Raw genomic sequence first — 16,883 nt, 5'->3', positions numbered from 1 at the left:
CTAGCCAGGCTAAACAGGCAAACTAGCTACTTAAAGAGCCTAAAATAGGTACAGAACGTAGTAAGGTACTTATCTCCTTCTATAATATAAATCCTATAAAATACTAAACAGATATTAACCTTAAAGAACTAGTAGGCACCCCCTAGTGTACGTAACGTCTCCTTAATAAAAGAAAGTAGGTACTAGTTAGCAATTATAATACTATTAAGTGTGTAATAGTCTACGCATATACGCTACCCACTAGAGGACTTTTTAACTAGTAGAACTAGGGCCCCTACTAGGGAAGAGGAGGCGTAGATCTACCCCTTGTCTATTAGTGCTAACACCTGTTTCTATAGCTTAAGTAGCTAGTCCCTTAGCATGTTATATAGAGGGCCCTAGGGTAGAGGCTCCTCCTTCCTAGACTAGTTGCGTTATAACTGTATATAGTAATCTATCTAGCCCCTATATAGGAGAAGGCTAGAGGCCTTAGTCTTATTAAATAGGTCCTAAAACTAGACTAATTTAGGGGGAAGAGGGTCTACCTCCTCCGCCGTCCCTTACGCTCCTAGAGATTAAACTAAAAGGATTTTAGTAATGTTATAGAGGCTTGTAGAAACAAACTAGTCCCTAGGCAGGCGCTTCTAGAGCCTTTTAGCTAGGGTCTTATTAAACTTAGTTACTAATAGGAGAGCTATATAAATATTTACTATATACTATAAGGACTAATAAACTATAAGGTTCCCTACCTATTATATCCTTAGTGTACCCTTTTCTACGTCTAACACTACCCCCTCTTATTAGAGCTAGGGCTTCCCTAGAATAATATCCTAGCTTAGACCTAGTACTACGTAGGCTACAGCCTACAAGTGCTACTTATCTAAGTTATACCTAAATAGGACTAAACAGGAAATTATAGACTTTCTACTTGTGCCTACTACTTATACTAAGTATTATAGCAGTACCTTAACAAAGTCTCCTTCTAAGCGCATAGTAAAGTTATTGTTTACTACACTAAAGCATTTATACCCTAAGTCTACTAGTGTGTTAGCCTAAATTACCCTATTAATAAATAATAGAATATAGAATAGGGGCTTATCTATAGAGTCTATAATAGCTTCCCTAGTAGCCTGTAATACCCCTATACTAGTAGTCTCCTCTACTAATATACTCCTACAGCGCTCCTAACTTAGACTTATATTAGGAGTAGCTAGTTTCCCCTATATAAACTAGCCTCTTTCTTACCTAAGATTATTACTGCTTACACTGTAGTTACTACTGCGTTAGCGTAATCCTAGTAAATATGTCCCCCTTTACTGCAACAGGTACATAGGTTAGCCTCCTAGCATTACTAAAATACCTTATTAGGAACCTACATAGCCTAGTTAGGAGCAGACTACTTCTAACCCCTATACTTAGTACTACTGCTAGTGTAAACTGCAGATATAACTGTTATCTTAATATTGCTGTCCCTGTTATACTTAGGTAGTGTCTAGGTAGGGGTGTAGCGTAGCTAGTTTTCTATAGCTATAGTCTTAACGTCTACAGTAATAGACTTATACTCTATAACAGCTATATTATAATCTATATAAGTTACTCCTTAGTTTATTACTATATTATAGATATTTGCGTTTAGGGCCTAGCAGAGCTTTAATAGGCGCTGTTCTCTGTCCTAGTAGAGGCTGCTACTTTATACTAGTAGCTGCTTAAACTAGATAAAAAAGTCTAAGAACAACTTGTTAGGACCTTAACAGACGCTTTCTAGTTTTGCCTAGGCCTGTTTCTAGCTGTAGTTGTTGCTGTAGCAGAATTCTAGGTATGCTAGGAAGTCCTCTACGCTCTACACACCTTAGGTACCCCTAATCTTATAGAATAGAGCTATATCTTGTTATACAGACGTACTAAGCTAGAACTATATAAAAGTAAATATATCCTATAGCCTACTAATAAAGGACATATCTGCCTGTAGCTTATATTCTATTATAACCTACTACGCCTTAAATAAGGATTTGTCCCTAGTAAAGGCCTTACCTATAGGAAAAGGTTTTCTATAGGCTGTAGATGTCTATATAGGGGCATATAGGCCTAGAGTAGACGCTAAAAACAGCACTTTATAAGGCAGGTTAGGGGCTAGGGTAGACGTTAATAGGTACAGCGTTGCTTCTAAGGAGGATAATAGGACTATAGACGCAGGTCTAGTACAGGCGTTAGCTATTTATGCTAGGGACTCTACAAACACATATATATTAAAGTTATTATATTTAAGTAATACTATATACTTATTAGTAGTAGATAAGGCTTACTATAAGTTTATTATAAACTATAATATCTAGGCTATAAATTCCTAAAGGGCTAAGGAGACAGATTTATCTAAGAGGTTATTCTAGGAGCTAGCTAACATAGTATAAGTGCTAGCTGTTCTCCTAGAAGAAGAGATATAAATATTATAGACTAGCCTTAGGGTAGGATATAATAAGGGTTAATATAGTATTGTATCTCTTAAGGAGGTAACATGTTGCGTGTCCTTCTAATATGTCTGTAGGGCACGTAACCGCCCTATCTTGCTTAAGGCTTAGACAAGGTCTAAGCCTATAATAAAAGTAGCTAAAAGTAGTATATATAAGGAACTATGCTAGATACTAAAAAAAGTCCTGTACTAAGGATACTCTAAAGACTAGGGTTTATGCTCTAAATTTTAATATCTAAGAGTTTTATTAAAGTTTTAGAACTTTTACTCTACTAGTAAAAATTATTATTATAGCTAATACTATATATTATAGAATAAAATTACTACTAGCTTATAGATCTATATAAACAGAGTATCCTTCTAATAGAAAGTTAGGCTTTATCTCTACTAATAGTAGAGATAATTAGCTTTTAAAATAAGAGATTTTGGTGTTTTTACTAGTAAAAAGCGGGCGTTGCGCGAATCTGGGCGTTGCGCGCACAGACACGGTATCAGGAAATCGAGATGTCTGCAACGAAACACGTTGCATTGCCGACACGTCAATCTCAATGCGCCATGATCCTCAGGTCACGTCGGGCGCGGAACCACCAACACGACCGACTTTGCAAAGGCACACTCAATAATAGCAAGACGTTTGCATCAGACTAAAAAGGACAAAGGATTTCCAGTCGCTTTCGCACCGATCCTCGAACAAATGAACTAGAACACAAGGAAAGCACAATCTAATGACCCATCGCAAGCTGGTTTAGATAACGGCGCGCTTGGCGACGGCAGCCTGGCGGCGCTGCACAACGCCCGCACGCTCGCTGTAGCCGTAGCCCTCGTTGCTGCCATAGCTGTTGTCCTTGGGCGCCTCAGGGTACGCGGATGAGGTGGCAGAAGGAGTGGGGGTGTAGCTAGGCTCGCTGTCGGTGTACGCGGCGGGGGTGGGGGTAGGGTAGGAGTAGTAAGCTGGTGCGGTGGAGGAAGCTACGGGGTAGTAGGCGGGGGCAGAGCTCGACGCTTCGGGGTAAGCGATACTGGAGCTCTTGTAGGCATCAACAGGCTTGGTGGAGGAAGGACAAGGAGTGGAAGAAGAGCCCTCATATTGGGGAACAACAGTTGTGGCCGGGTAAGAGGGGTACTCAGTGCTACTCTTGTACTCATCGTGCGACGGGATTGAGCTCGACGCAATAGGGTACTCGCTCTTTTAGGCGTCAACAGGCTTGGTGGAGGAAGGGCAGGGAGTGGACGACGAGCCCTCGTAGTGGGGGACCGTGGCTGAGGCAGGGTACGAGGGGTACTTAGTGCTACTCTCGTGCTCATCGTGCGATGGAACAGAGCTGGAAGCCGGGTAGGAGGGGTAGGCGATGCTTGAGCTCTTGTAGGCATCAACAGGCTTGGTAGAGGAATGGTAGGGGATGGAAGAAGACCCCTCGTAGTGGGGGACCGTGGCTGAGGCAGGGTAGGAGGGATACTTAGTGCTGCTCTCGTGCTCATCGTGCGATGGAACAGAGCTGGAAGCCGGGTAGGAGGGGTATTCGACGGAGCTCGACTCGATCTCGGTGGCAGGCTTGGAAGAGCTGGCGCAGGGGGTGCCGCTGCTCTTGGTGTCGTAGACGGGAGTAGACTCAGGGTAGGCAGGTACGCTGAAAGTAACGGGGTACTTGTTGTCAGGCTTGCTGCTTGACTTTGCGACAGAAGGAGTGGAAGCAGGGTACTCGGGCTTGTACTCAGTTGAGGTATTGTTGCCGTAGGGGTACTCAGCGCCGTGAGAGGGAGTCTTCTCGGGCTTGGCAGGGTGGGTCTTGGTCTGCTTGTAGTCGCAGGAGTAGATATCACCGGACTTGGTGATTGTGACGGTCTGGGCGTCCTTGTGGTAGATACCGGGCTGGTAGACGCTGATGGTAGGGTACGTGATCTCGGCGTCGTGGTCGTAGACGGTGGTAGTAGGCTTCGCAACCTCGTACTTTCCAGTGTTTGAGATGGTGACAGTGACAGTCTTGACAACGGTGGATGTGACATCCTTGCCGTTCTGGTCCTTGCCAGTCTCGTACGCACCGTAAGCGCAGGTTTTGACACCAGTCTCCTTGAACTCGGTGGTGACGCCTCCGTAGGTGACGGGGACACCAGCCTTGGCGGTGGTGGTAGCCTCGGAAGGCTTGGTCATGGTGTAAGAGACAGTGACATCCTCAACTGGCTCAGTGTAAATACCGGGCTTCTCGTAGGTCTTGGTCTCAGGAGTAGGGGCCTTGTAAACTGCAGTGGTGTCGTATTCGGACCGCTTGCCATCCTTTTACTGCTTCACCTTGTAGGGCTGCTCATCGTCACAGCTCTTGCAGAGTCCGGAGCCGCCGTAGCCAGGGAGGCTATAATCACCGAGATCCTTGTACTTGATCTCGTGGACCTTCTCATACATCTCGTACCAGGCCTTGGTGCCGTTCTTATTGTCATCGTAGCCGTAGCTGCCAGTCGGGTAGGGCTTGCCGTCCTTACCGCCGACGGAAGAAGCGGTTGGGTATTGTGTGATGGTGGTCTTGGTGTGGTAGACAGTGATGGGCTTCTCCACGTAGGTGACGGTGACCTTTTTGGAGTTGTAGTCGTTGATGACAGTCTTGTCCTCAGTTTACTTATCGCAAGACTTGCCATCAGAGCCAGCGGCGCCGCAAGTAGGGTAAGGCTGGTACTGGGAAGTGACAGTCACGGGCTGCTTTCCATAGCCGGGGGTGATGGTGGTGTAGCCGATCTTGGAGCTAGAAGAAGCTTTGCTGGGGGCAATGGCAGAAGAGGTCTTGTAGTCGTCTCCGTGGCCACCTTGGGCGGGGGCGCTGGAAGAGTACTTGACAGCAGGGGCGCTGGACCTGGCCTTGTTGTCGCCGTAGGCCTCATAACCGTAGGTGTTGTAGGCGGCTGCGACACCGGCGAAGATGAGTTCGTAACGCATGTTGATTATATATTAGATTAATGAATGACTTTGGTAAGATAATAACGAGTATGGTCGACGCTCAAAGATGAGTGCGAAAGAGTGATCGATCCAAGAAATGACTGTGGATGAAGAACAGAATCATGCAAGAGGTGCAGCCTGATATACGTTCCTGAGATACGAGCTTGTACGCATGTGAGTAGTGCTGCCCCTGACCTCTGATAGCGCCCGTTCACCGGGATCATGACCTTTAGGCCAGAACATGTTCCGCCGGTAAGCCAGAGACCCACATTTGGCGGGGGATTTGACAAGGTGCACCGCATTTGGCAAGCAGTCACCGCGCTTAGCTGCCGGTGAGGAGATGCTCGTTAAGGGCTAGGTGTTACCGACATATGCTCGTTGAGATCTTGCTTTCAGCTCCATCTCTCAAGAGTCGAGCTTGAAGTCATTGTTGCAAGACTTGTCATAATGCACAGTGGGCCCCTCTCGACATCGAGCAACATCCTAAGACTACCAGGCGATCTGATCCGTCAGGTACCCGCACTTGTAAGCGTCAAGCTGTAAGCGGGTATGTGGCGTTCTGGGGGACGCGTATAGAAGTGATGGCGGGCCTTGAAAATCCGAGAAGGCTGAGGCGGCCATGCTCCCGACGGTGCCAGCTTCGTCAATCGTTACCACTTGCAGACGTCCTGGCTCGAGGGCGGCCAGAATCGATAGCCTACAGGAATACGACGGTCATCAAATGCAAGCCACACTGTTGATTTAGGCGTCGATGCAACTGCCTGCATCGTTGTCGCTGCTAAACGGTGGCTGCTGGCATCACTCTCAGCTAACATGCCTTTCCAGAAGAGATTTGGCTTCGCCTGGTGAGACCTCGTGGTTCCTCCGCCCACGCTCTGGTGTGGCGCCACTAGCACTTCCATCTGGACAACCGCACCCTGCTGGAGTTATGAACTGGATGCGCACCAGGGACGACGGATCTGCCAACGCAAGAATACGGGGAATGAGCGCTACGTGCCTTGTGCTCCAGAGTGGGGTCAGTGGATACGAAAGGGGAAATGTCACCCCCTGTGACGCTTGGTGCAGCCCTACATCAGGCGTGTACCAGCGCATGCACGAGCTTGGCGTGGAAAAGCTTAGTGGGTTGACATTTGCACATCACCTCAACGTGCACAGAAGCATCTTCTCGTTTGCGAGGGCGCATTCTCGATCTTTAGGGGTTTCAAGACCGAAAGCAACGGGCTCAGACTAGGCAGCGACTGAGTGGTCATTCTGGGGGTCAATCGATTGGCTGACCCCTAAAACGCCGATTTTGCCATACCAACGACTTCCTCACTGATACGAAGACCTGCAGTTGGACATCGCTCACCACCTATCTACCGTCTCTGCCCAGCCAGTCAGCCCACGCTACAAGACGCGAACCCTAACAAGAAGGAGACAAAAAATCCAAGCATCCCGTATCTCCCACCCTTTTTTCCCAAGCTACACACAACCACAGCTCATCCGCATCCCCACCCCAACTCAAACCACAACAACCTCGTCACACAGCACACCCCCATAGAACCTCTCGCTACATTGAATACCCACTCCACTAAAACGCAATCAAGCACCACCACGTCTCCCGTATAGACCCTTACAAAGTCCACATCTCATCTCTCAACAGTCCCGTCCCGTCCTGTCCTGCCCTCTACTAAACCCCTCTACACCCCTCTCCACCACCCCCAACAATCTCCACAGCGCGACTACCACCTCCTTCAATCCCCCGCCCAACCAAGCAACTCAAAGCGATCCAGCTAGGCGCACTCCCATCCAGGCCCGACTAGCCGTGGACAGAAGAACCCAGTGTGCGGTTTGTTGGTCAGTGGCAGGACGTGAGGGAAGCGGTAGTGCGTCGATGCGTTGTGTTGTGTTGTGTTGTGTTGTGTTGTGCTCTCTTGAAATGTGCCGTGGATGCGGAGATGTGGAGGCGGAGAAGCTGGGTGTGAGGTATAGTTTTTGCCGTCTCTTTTTTTATTGTCATCGTTGCTGTAGTGGAGAGATGAGATGGAGGTTGCGTGGATAGGGTGGATAGAGCTGGGTTTAGAAGTGAAGGGACCTTGGATATTTGAATGGATGGGTGAGTGGACTAATGATTAGAGGGGTGGATGGATGGGTGAACAGATGGTGAATAGACGAGTGGTGAGGAATACTTTTGACTTTTGACTATCGTAGATCTGCGCTACGCATGTGCTTTACGCCTACATGTCCAACGAGTAAAAAACGACAAGATCAGGGACATCAACACCTGCGCCGAAAAACGCCATTCAACTATGCATGCTAGTCCGAGTACAAACTCCGCAAACCATAACGACCAAATTGTGCTCCTCAGTACCATGTTCATGCGCCTGCCATCTCGACGTCCTCTTCCTCGATGCCTGGCAGCACGTCGCTCTTCAGCGGGTCGATGACCTGCACGGGAGCTAGGACATCGAACGCGCCTGTGCCGATGCCGCCCAGTCTGCCCACAACAACGCGAGCAGAGGGGTTCTTTAGGTCGTCCCAATCGCGCTCGAGGACAGCGTCCCTGAGGAAACCAACGGTGGTCTCGAAACTCATCTTCATGAACGGACTGACGTTGCCTCTGAGGCCGATGCGGTTGAAGGGCGTGTAGCCGCCGCCCTTGGTCATGGTATCGGCGATGAGGTTGAGATGACGTTGGTCGACTGAGATTCCGTGACCGCTGAATACAGCGTGCATTTCGCGCACAATAGTGGCGCGACACGCTTCGACGCCGTACAGCTGCAGCATGGCGACAATGTCGTTGGTGAAGACGCGGTTGACGTCGATGATGTCGTGGAACTCGCGGATGGCGAGGAGGTTAGAGCCCTCGGTCATGATGACGGGGACGTCGATCTTCTTGCCGCTTGCATCCTTGCCGTCTTCCTTGGAGATCATGGCGGAGGTGATACCGGGGATGACGTGGATGGTAGCAAACTCGGCGGCTGCTTCGACGTGGTGGAGGACGAGGAGCTTGGGCGCGGCGAGCGGGAACTCAAAAGTGATCTCGCAGTACTCGCCCTTCTTGTCGTCGAATTTGAAGTCGAACACATCAGCGTTCTTGTTGATGATGCGGTCCTTGCGGATGTCCGAGGCTTCATCTGTGGGGACGAGGAGCTGCTCGTCGTCGGGTGAGTCGTCGTCAGAGTTGGGGGAGCTGGCTCGGGATGGCTTAGGGCTTCCGCCGTAGGCCTCGTCCTCGTCCGACACTGCCTCGTCGTGGTCGAGGGCGTCGTTCAGAGCCTGCTCCTCCTCTTCTGGCTCTTCATATCCGACGCTGTCTTCACGACGGCCGCGCTGCTTGGCGTGTGTGGTGTCGCCATCGCCCTCACCGTCGTCGCTGTCGTCGTCCTCTGGACCGACTTCTCGACCAGCACGCTCGTCAGATTCGCGAACGGCGTGCTCCTCGACACGGCCGCTGGACTGCCCGACCTGGGGTACCGATGCGTTGGCAGTCGATAGCGACTTGTTCTCGCCCTTCTTCTTCAGATCTGCACGCATGATCTTCTGCAGGCGTGGACAGAACTTCTGCTCAATCGACTCGGCAACGTCACGGACCTTGATGGCGTATTCTTGTGTGTACTCCTTGGCTGGGTAGAGATCAAGGCGGACCTTGTAAGTCCTTGCTTGGCTGAACTGTGTGCCGGCGCCAGATGACTCGGTGACCGTGACCTTGTCCAGTACGGCTGAAAGCGGCAGGCGGGTGATACTCTTTGCGAACCTCTCCTGGTGGTCCTTGGGCAGCTCATCATGAGGGTACATGGTCATGCCAGGAGTGGAGATCTTTGCACTAGCCGTCATGACGATTTCTCGGAGACGAGGGATACCAAGGGTGACGTTCTTTGCGGAGTGACCAGCCAAATGGAAGGTGTTGAGCGTCATCTGTGTTGAGGGCTCACCAATGGACTGACCAGCGACGACACCGACAGCCTCGCCAGGCTCGACAAGGGAGCGGAGGTACTTGAGATCAAGCATCTGTTCGAAGCTCTTCTTGAGGATCTCGCCATCAGGGTCCTTCTTCTTGTTCTTGAGCAGCTTGTCCTTGTTGTCGTCGACGTACTAGGCCCAGTTAGCTGTGAACGGGGGAGTGCGTGGGTCCTGCTTACCTCCTTCTTCGCTTGGAAGAACTTTTCGGATGTACTACCGCTGTGACGCCCAGGGGCGTAGACTGCTGTAGCCGGGTCCATGGCGCCAGCATCCTTCTTGGCCTTCTTGACAGCCTTCTTGTTGTGATCAGCAGCCTCCTGGCTGTGCACCTTGCCGAAGGCTTCTTGCGTGTTAAGTGACTGCGCAAGCGACAAGAAGTTCTGCGCTTGAAACTTGAAGTCGTTCAGGTATTTCTGTTTGGTGATGTCGAGACCGTCCTCGCCGTACAGGAACTGCACCATGCTACCGTCTGAGTCACGCACCGACGTGTCGTACTCCACCTTGAGGCCTTCCATGCCCTTGATGATGCATCGCTGCAGGTAACCGGAGCGTGATGTCTTGACAGCGGTATCAATGAGACCTTCGCGACCGGCCATCATGTGGAAGTAGTACTCTTGCGGTCGGACACCAGTCAAGAAACGATTTACAATGTAGCCACCTGCGCGCACGCTTGTCTCGTACGGCTTGAAGCAGGGCAGTGTCTTACCGCTGACCATGACCGGCACACGGCGACCTTCCAGGACCTGCTGACCCAGATTGCACGAGATCTGGTTGGCGTTGACCAAACTACCCTTTGCACCAGAGCCTGTCATAGCCTGCATCTGGTTCTTGGGGAAGAGCTTGATGAGCTTGTGTGGCAGACATGCTTGTGTGACTGCGGATGAAACGCTCGCAGTAGCGCTGTTGGCCAGCAGATCGAGGCCGTGCTGCTTGCCGTCGTCTCGCAGCACACGCTCCAGGCGGGTCTGCAACTCACCGGTAGTAGGCGTGATCTTAGTGGCATCCAAGCTGACATACTTGGAGGCAACCTCGAAACCAACCCTCTCCGCTGCCTTGAGCTTCTCTAGACGCGCCTGGTCGCCCTCAGCTGTCAGGATCAGATCCTCAACACCACAAGAGAAAGCGCGCATGTGCAGCAGCTTAGTAAGCATGCGACCAATGATACTAAGAGCACGGCCAGCAATCGTCTCGCCGTAGGCCTCGTAGATACCGTTGATGAGGCCACCAGGGGCAGGACCAATCTGGCTCTTATCGATGATTCCGCACATGAGTTCACCGTCCTTGACGATGACCTGCTGCTCTTCGCTGTAGGCGCCCCAAAGCTTGCCGTTGGTAGACGACTTGGATTCGAGCGTCAGGTCCTGGTATTCAGCGGGCTTTATGTTCTTGAGGATGCTCGAGAAGATCTGCTTGCCGGTCCACAAAGGCTGCGGTTTCCAGATAGCGGGCTCAACCATCTCGAGTCTGCCAGAGGTGGTGTGGCCGTCCTCAGGCCGTAGGGCGGCGTACATCAGCTGCTGATAATCTTCGCGTGTAAAGAAAGTGTCCTTGTTCGAGAGCCAGACACCCATGGAGATATGATCCTGGATGAGACCACGTAACGGCTTTCCAGCCGTTGCCGAGAGATACTGGTGATCTGTGTCGGCGACTGTCATGGCCTCGGCGCGCGCCAGCTCGTTCTGGGGAAAATGCATGTTCATCTCGTCACCGTCGAAGTCGGCGTTGTAGGTGTTGCAATTGGCGTAGTGCATGCGAATCGTCTTCTCTCCAGGCAGGACGCGGGCTCGATGCGCCATCATGGAAGGCTTGTGAAGTGTCGGCTGTCGGTTCATGAGGACCACATCGCCGTTGTTCAGATGGCGGTGCACCTTCTTGTTTTTAGAGCCGTTGGAGAAAGTGCTGGACGGTGCAAGCAGCTGGTTCGCCAAGGCAAGACGCTCCTCGTAGTTCTTCTTCTTCAACGTGACGACCTGGCCAAATTCGTTCTCAATAGCCACCGCACCAGGCCATTTGTCAGGGCCGTTCAGGACCGCCTCCTTCATGTCGTAGAAGTTGTGATTCGTCACAGGCTCAGGGAAGGTGAGCTTCTTGGCGAAGACAGGCGGTACACCAATCTCGTTGGTCTCGATGTTGGGGTCTGGCGAGATAACAGAGCGGGCGGCGAAGTTGACACGCTTTCCCATCATGTTCTTACGGAAGAGACCTTCCTTCTTCTCAAGGTGCTGCTTGATACCGTCGGCGTTGGTGAGACCGGCCTTGCCCTGGACGGGGTTCGCATCGCGGTCGATGACGGCATTGACGGCGCCCTGCAGATTGACCCAGGTGTTCTGCAGGTCGTCGAAGTTGCGCCGCCTGTAGCCAGCCTCGTTCTCCTGGCCCTTCATCTCGTTGCTGATCTGGCGCATTGAGTCGCACGCGTTCAGGATGCCCTTGTACAAGCTGTTCTTGGGCGATTCGGCGATGGAATCTCCTGTCTTATCCTCCATCCTGTAGCGGTTGGGCGGGACGATGATGGCCTCCATGAAGAACATGTCCGGGCTGACGGCGGACGCGCCGTAGGGGCTGTAGATGAGGCGCAGGATCTCGGCTTCCTGCTCGAACAGCAGAATCATAGCGGCCTTGACCTCGGCGGCGGTGATGTACTCCTGCGAGCTGTCGGCTGCGTCTGTGGCGGTGCGTGTTTTTGTAGCGGTGCGGGCTTCGGTGGCGGTGAGCGAGCCGTCGTCCATGTCCATGTCGATGTCGATGCCCTCGTCTGAGTCGCCCTCTGACATATCGGCCAGGCCTTCGTCGTCGTGCACGGACATATTTTTTGCTTTGGCGTCGCGGCGGGCGAGGATATCGAGGGGGTTCTGCAGGCGCTTCTCCGACTGGGCCATCTGGGCCTTCTCCTTGGCGCTCAGGTTGCGGCGGAAGATTTTGATGCTCTTGTCCTTGCGGAAGGTCGGGTTGATGGCCTGGCAATTTCTGCACTTCTTGCCGGCTACAATGGCTGCGTAGAAGTCCTTGAGGACAAGGCGCCGTGCCTCGGCGATGGTGTCGTTCTTCTCCCTGGCGGAGCGGGCGTGGTGCTTGGAGATGCCCGCGCGTTTCATGCAGCGCTTGACGTAGTTGTTGCGCTGGCCGACGATGTCTTCATTCTCGTCGTCGTCGTCGTCCTCGGAGTCAGCCACGTCCTTGTTCTTCTTCTTGCCCTTGCTGGCGTCGACAAACTCGTGCATCTCGTTGGCCTCCTTGACCAGGCCGCAGCGGATCAGGCGCAGGCGCGAGACGAACTCGTTGACCTGCACGCGGGCGAGCTTGAGGTTGTGGCAGTAGGCGCACTTGCCGCGCAGCAGACGCAGCAGCTGGTCCATGAAGGTGAGGTGGTAGACGGGGACGGGCAGCTCGATGTGGCCGCAGTGGCCGGGGCAGCCGAGCATGGTGGTGAGGCCGCATGTCGCACATCTGGCGGGGTTAGTCGGAGGAGTGTGCGAGGTGGGAGGTGGTAGACTTGGGTGGGAGGTGGTAGACTTGGGTGGGAGGTGGTAGACTTGGGTGGGAGGTGGTAGACTTGGGTGGGAGGTGGTAGACTTGGGTGGGAGGTGGTAGACTTGGGTGGGAGGTGGTAGACTTGGGTGGGAGGTGGTAGACTTGGGTGGGAGGTGGTAGACTTGGGTGGGAGGTGGTAGACTTGGGCAGCAGGAGGTGGTAGACTTGGGCAGGAGGGTTGGGCAGGGGACGGGCTCACGGATTGTCGAGGAAGGCGCCCAGGGCGGCATCGTGCAGACCGCCAGACACGGGGTGCAGCAGCGAGTCGAACGTGGTCGGGTTGGTGACGCGCTTGACCGAGAGGGCGCGGACGTCGGGCGCAGAGAGGAAGCCGAACTCGACGCCCTCGATGGCCGATGACGTGGGCTGGGCCGTGTTCATGGTGCTTTACATGCGCCGGTGCAGCAGCGGGCGAGGCGTCTTTGCATGCGCCGGTGAAGCAGGCAAGGCGAGGCGAGGCGAGGCGTACGATGCTGGACCTGAGAGCTGCAAAAGATTATCTCCAAAGCGAAAAAGAGCGGGCCCGCCCCGCTAGCGTGCATCGACGCGCCAAGAGGCCGTTCGGACTTGGACTGCGCAAGGATGGAACGACGACGGCGAGAGATTGAGAGATTGAGAGATTGTATCCAGCATCGCATCGCCCACGCCTGCGCCTGCCTTGACCACCACCCCGCGCCTGCCTGCCTGCACAGCGCCTCCGTCACCGCTCACTTGCATCTGCATCTGCACCTGCGCCTGCCCCTCACCCACGCCTCCACCTCCACCTCCACCCGGTGATCGTCGACATCCACCACCCCCGAGCGCTCCGCACTCCACGCCAAAATGGTCGAGAAGCGCCCCGCCGCCGAGGGCGCTGCCGGCGATGCTAAGCGCTCCAAGGGCTCAGAAGCCATCGCAGCCGCAAAGGCAAAGGCCGCTGAGATCGCTGCGCGCTTTGCTGCGAACAAGGCCGGCGCATCAGCAACACCGGCACCCGCGCCCGCTGCAGCTGCAAGCGACTCCCAGGCCAAGCTTGAGGCCCTCAAGGCGCGCATGGCCGCCATGAGAGGGGCCAGCACGGCCGCCGCGAAGCCCACCACGCCCACGCCCACGCCCGCGCCCGCGTCCGAGCCCACAGGTCCCCGCTTCGCAACCACGCTGGGCAACCGCCGCGCAGAGACACCGGCCGTCGATGCAGGCCCCAAGGCCGCCGCGCCCAGGCAGAAGCAGCAGCACCACGACGACCTCGAGAACCCCTACTTCGACCCCAGGGCCGCCAGCCTGCCCGGCGTGCGCACAAGAATCTCGCGCGGCCTGCAGTTCAACGAGCACGGCAAGTACCTCGACCAGGCCTCCAAGCTGCGCGCCCAGGCCCGGCTGGAGCAGATCAAGAAGATGCTCGCCAAACAGGCCCGTCGCGCCGGTCTCGACGAGAACAGCGAGCGCGGCTTCCTCGTGCAGCCGCCCCCAGACATCGAGTGGTGGGACGAGGGCATCCTCAAGGACAAGACGTACGACTGCATCCACGACCCCGCCAAGGTCATGGTGGACACGGACGACTCCATCATCACGCTCTACGTCCAGCACCCCCCGCTGCTCAAGGCACCGCAAGACCAGCGCCTCGTCGAGCTCAAGCCCATGTACCTCACAGCCAAGGAACAGGCCAAACTGCGCCGAATGCGCCGTGCCGCCGACCTCAAGGAGCACCAAGCCAAGATCCGTCTTGGCCTGGAACCGCCCCCGCCGCCCAAGGTCAAGCGCGGAAACATGATGCGCGTCATGGGCGAGCAAGCCATTGCCGACCCCACCGCTGTCGAGATGCTCGTCGAGACCCAGATCGCACAGCGCCAGCACGACCACGAGCAAGCAAACGAAGAGCGCAAACTCGACGACGACCAGCGGCACGCGAAACTGCAGACCAACCAGGAAAAGGATGCCCAAAGGGGTCTCTACCTGTGCGTCTTCAAGGTCAACACGCTCGCCTATGGCAAGCACCGATACCAGATTGACCTCAACGCAAAACAACACGCCCTCACAGGCCTCACCCTCTTCAACCCAGAACTCAACCTCGTCATCGTCGAAGGCGGCCTGCACTCGATCGACAAGTACAAGAAGCTGATGCTGCAGCGCATCAAATGGTCCGACAACGCCGAGCCCACAGAGATCCAGATGGAGAAACAAGCCAACGACCCGCAGTGGATGAAGAGCCTCGACGCCAGCGGCAACCTCAAGGACCACTCGCAGAACAAGTGTGTCCTGCTCTTCGAGGGCGAGGTCAAGAACCGCGCCTTCCGCAAGTGGGGGTCCAAGATGTGCGAGACAGCCGGCGAGGCCCGCGAGGTCCTCAGCAGGAGCAAGCTCGACAGTCTGTGGGCCCTGGCCAAGAGCATAGACTGAGTCGGCACACGCTACCCGATTTACATGCCATGATACAGGAGCCTGAGATGCTCGTTCGATGATGTAAGTTTACACACTCAATTCCGTAGCTTGAGAATCCAGATATTAATGCAGTCTTCTCCGCGCAGCTTCGACGTGAGTCCGTCTTTTCGTCCCCGGCTACTTGCCCTAGCTGTTCGACTCGTAGAACTGCACGTGATGTGATGTGACGTGATGTGACGTGATGTGATGTCGTGACTGCTGCCTACCAACTACCTACTATGAACCTGATCCTTGTACCAGACGTGCTAGCAAACGTCAACATTAGACGACGTCTTCATCTCACTGCTGACCACAGTCGTGGTAGTTGGCCTGTATAACTCCTGAGCTACAATCACATTGAACATGGAAACTGCTCCCCGCTATTCATCGAAAAAATGTGGTTACATCCCATTCACCTAACTATGGTACCTGATGATTGGAAAAAACAATACGGTGTCATTCTGACGCTAACTTCGCCATGGATATATGCTGCACCAACGCCCTCTTCACACGCAAAACACACCAACGTTAAACCCCATGTCGCTGGTGTAATCACCCGCAGTAATCTAAACACCTCGTTGGCAGCATACACTGCCGCCCGTGACGCTGTCATGGTTTCGACCCGGACCACGGAACTCTCGCACTCTTCGCAGTCCCACAGGATGATGATAATTTCAATAGCAGCAACAAGCACACTGGCAGAAGTGAGGAAGCCACCTGGAAATAGGCACGATGCAAGCTTGCACGGTCCCGTCCAACCCTGCAGCGTTTGAGCTGTGCCTCCCTAGATCACTATCCAGAGCATACGGCCTGCTTCACTGTCCAGCACACAGACGCGGGAGCGCGAGGACGACGGCAATTGCTACGATGTGCATGTATCCTTCGTTTGGACGACCTTCTCTACTACAAACGGCTTCGGTGGCGACACGGCAAACGTGGGTCAGCGTTAGATTTCGAAATGTTGCAGATATTGAAACCAAGCGGAGGAGTCTCACAGGCGGGGATATACCCGTGGCTATTTCCAGGTGGAGCTCTTCAGTGCGAGATGCATTGAACATGGTTGGCACAAAAGGTAACGCACGACTCAATCATCGCATTGCACCGAATTGGGGCGAAGGCTCTCCTAGTGAATGCTGTTTTTGTATACGCTCATGTAACTCTAGATACCTACCTAGCGGTACAACATGCTGCGTGCGCGAAATGCGCCGCACGCCTGGGACGAAAGACCTCGGTAACCTTACCGCGCTGAAGATCGAAAAGACTTACAGAGCACTCAAACATATACCATACACTATGGCAACTCTTAATATCACTTCTAGTCCACCAAGCGTCTTAGAGAAGTGGCTTAAGGACCCACTAACGGCTTTTAGTGATTTTAAACCCCTTGCAAATAATAATTTTAACTACAAAGACACACGTCTACCTAAATTTTCTAATTAGCTTGCGCTAGTGCTTAATACATACCTAAGAGTTACATTCTACTTAACTATTACTGTTAGAAGCTACAGCACACGTCTTAATTAGATTAATTCAAAGTAGGCAGATACAACTGTTAGATGGTATAATAAATGTGTAATAAGGTAACTTAATAATGTTGATAATTGTTGTCTGTTCCTGTTCCCCGGTGTTTAGTGAGATTTAGGT

The 16,883-nt window shown here is 53.2% G+C and overlaps 4 protein-coding genes across 4 annotated transcripts, besides 12 other annotated features; 1 reads left to right on the top strand and 3 right to left on the bottom strand.

Moving 5' to 3' along the window:
• Nucleotides 1–2,576: part of a mobile genetic element that runs on past the window's edge.
• Nucleotides 674–717: a tandem repeat.
• Nucleotides 2,577–2,713: 137 nt separating the features above from the next.
• Nucleotides 2,714–2,845: a dispersed repeat.
• Nucleotides 2,846–2,895: 50 nt separating this feature from the next.
• Nucleotides 2,896–2,937: a mobile genetic element.
• Nucleotides 2,938–3,635: 698 nt separating this feature from the next.
• EKO05_0001078 (uncharacterized protein) lies at nt 3,636–4,595 on the bottom strand (the record flags this gene model as incomplete). The annotated part of the gene is made up of 1 exon (XM_059635573.1): nt 3,636–4,595. One exon carries the CDS (start codon nt 4,593–4,595, stop codon nt 3,636–3,638), a length of 960 nt encoding a protein of 319 aa, XP_059491556.1.
• A 456-nt stretch (nt 4,596–5,051) lies between these two features.
• EKO05_0001077 (uncharacterized protein) lies at nt 5,052–5,369 on the bottom strand (the record flags this gene model as incomplete). The annotated part of the gene is made up of 1 exon (XM_038937571.2): nt 5,052–5,369. The coding sequence occupies one exon, from the start codon at nt 5,367–5,369 to the stop codon at nt 5,052–5,054; it is 318 nt and encodes a 105-aa protein (XP_038801840.2).
• Nucleotides 5,370–6,835: 1,466 nt separating this feature from the next.
• Nucleotides 6,836–6,884: a tandem repeat.
• Nucleotides 6,885–7,246: 362 nt separating this feature from the next.
• Nucleotides 7,247–7,277: a tandem repeat.
• A 447-nt stretch (nt 7,278–7,724) lies between these two features.
• Nucleotides 7,725–13,223, bottom strand: EKO05_0001076 (DNA-directed RNA polymerase; the record flags this gene model as incomplete). Its single annotated transcript, XM_059635572.1, has 3 exons — nt 7,725–9,443; nt 9,491–12,758; nt 13,042–13,223. The coding sequence occupies 3 exons, from the start codon at nt 13,221–13,223 to the stop codon at nt 7,725–7,727; spliced, it is 5,169 nt and encodes a 1,722-aa protein (XP_059491555.1).
• Nucleotides 8,700–8,733: a tandem repeat.
• Nucleotides 12,453–12,473: a tandem repeat.
• Nucleotides 13,224–13,275: 52 nt separating the features above from the next.
• Nucleotides 13,276–13,308: a tandem repeat.
• A 180-nt stretch (nt 13,309–13,488) lies between these two features.
• Nucleotides 13,489–13,613: a tandem repeat.
• Nucleotides 13,614–13,664: 51 nt separating this feature from the next.
• On the top strand, nt 13,665–15,218 carry EKO05_0001075 (U4/U5/U6 small nuclear ribonucleoprotein prp3; the record flags this gene model as incomplete). The annotated part of the gene is made up of 1 exon (XM_038944885.1): nt 13,665–15,218. One exon carries the CDS (start codon nt 13,665–13,667, stop codon nt 15,216–15,218), a length of 1,554 nt encoding a protein of 517 aa, XP_038801838.1.
• Nucleotides 13,918–13,955: a tandem repeat.
• Nucleotides 15,219–15,413: 195 nt separating the features above from the next.
• Nucleotides 15,414–15,450: a tandem repeat.
• Nucleotides 15,451–16,883: the final 1,433 nt, after the last annotated feature.

Source organism: Ascochyta rabiei, chromosome 2 (assembly GCF_004011695.2).
Source record: "Ascochyta rabiei chromosome 2, complete sequence".
Classification (NCBI taxonomy): Eukaryota; Fungi; Ascomycota; class Dothideomycetes; order Pleosporales; family Didymellaceae; genus Ascochyta; species Ascochyta rabiei.
The sequence above is the reverse complement of the archived record's forward strand: the minus strand, read 5'-3'. Positions and strand labels throughout refer to the sequence as shown.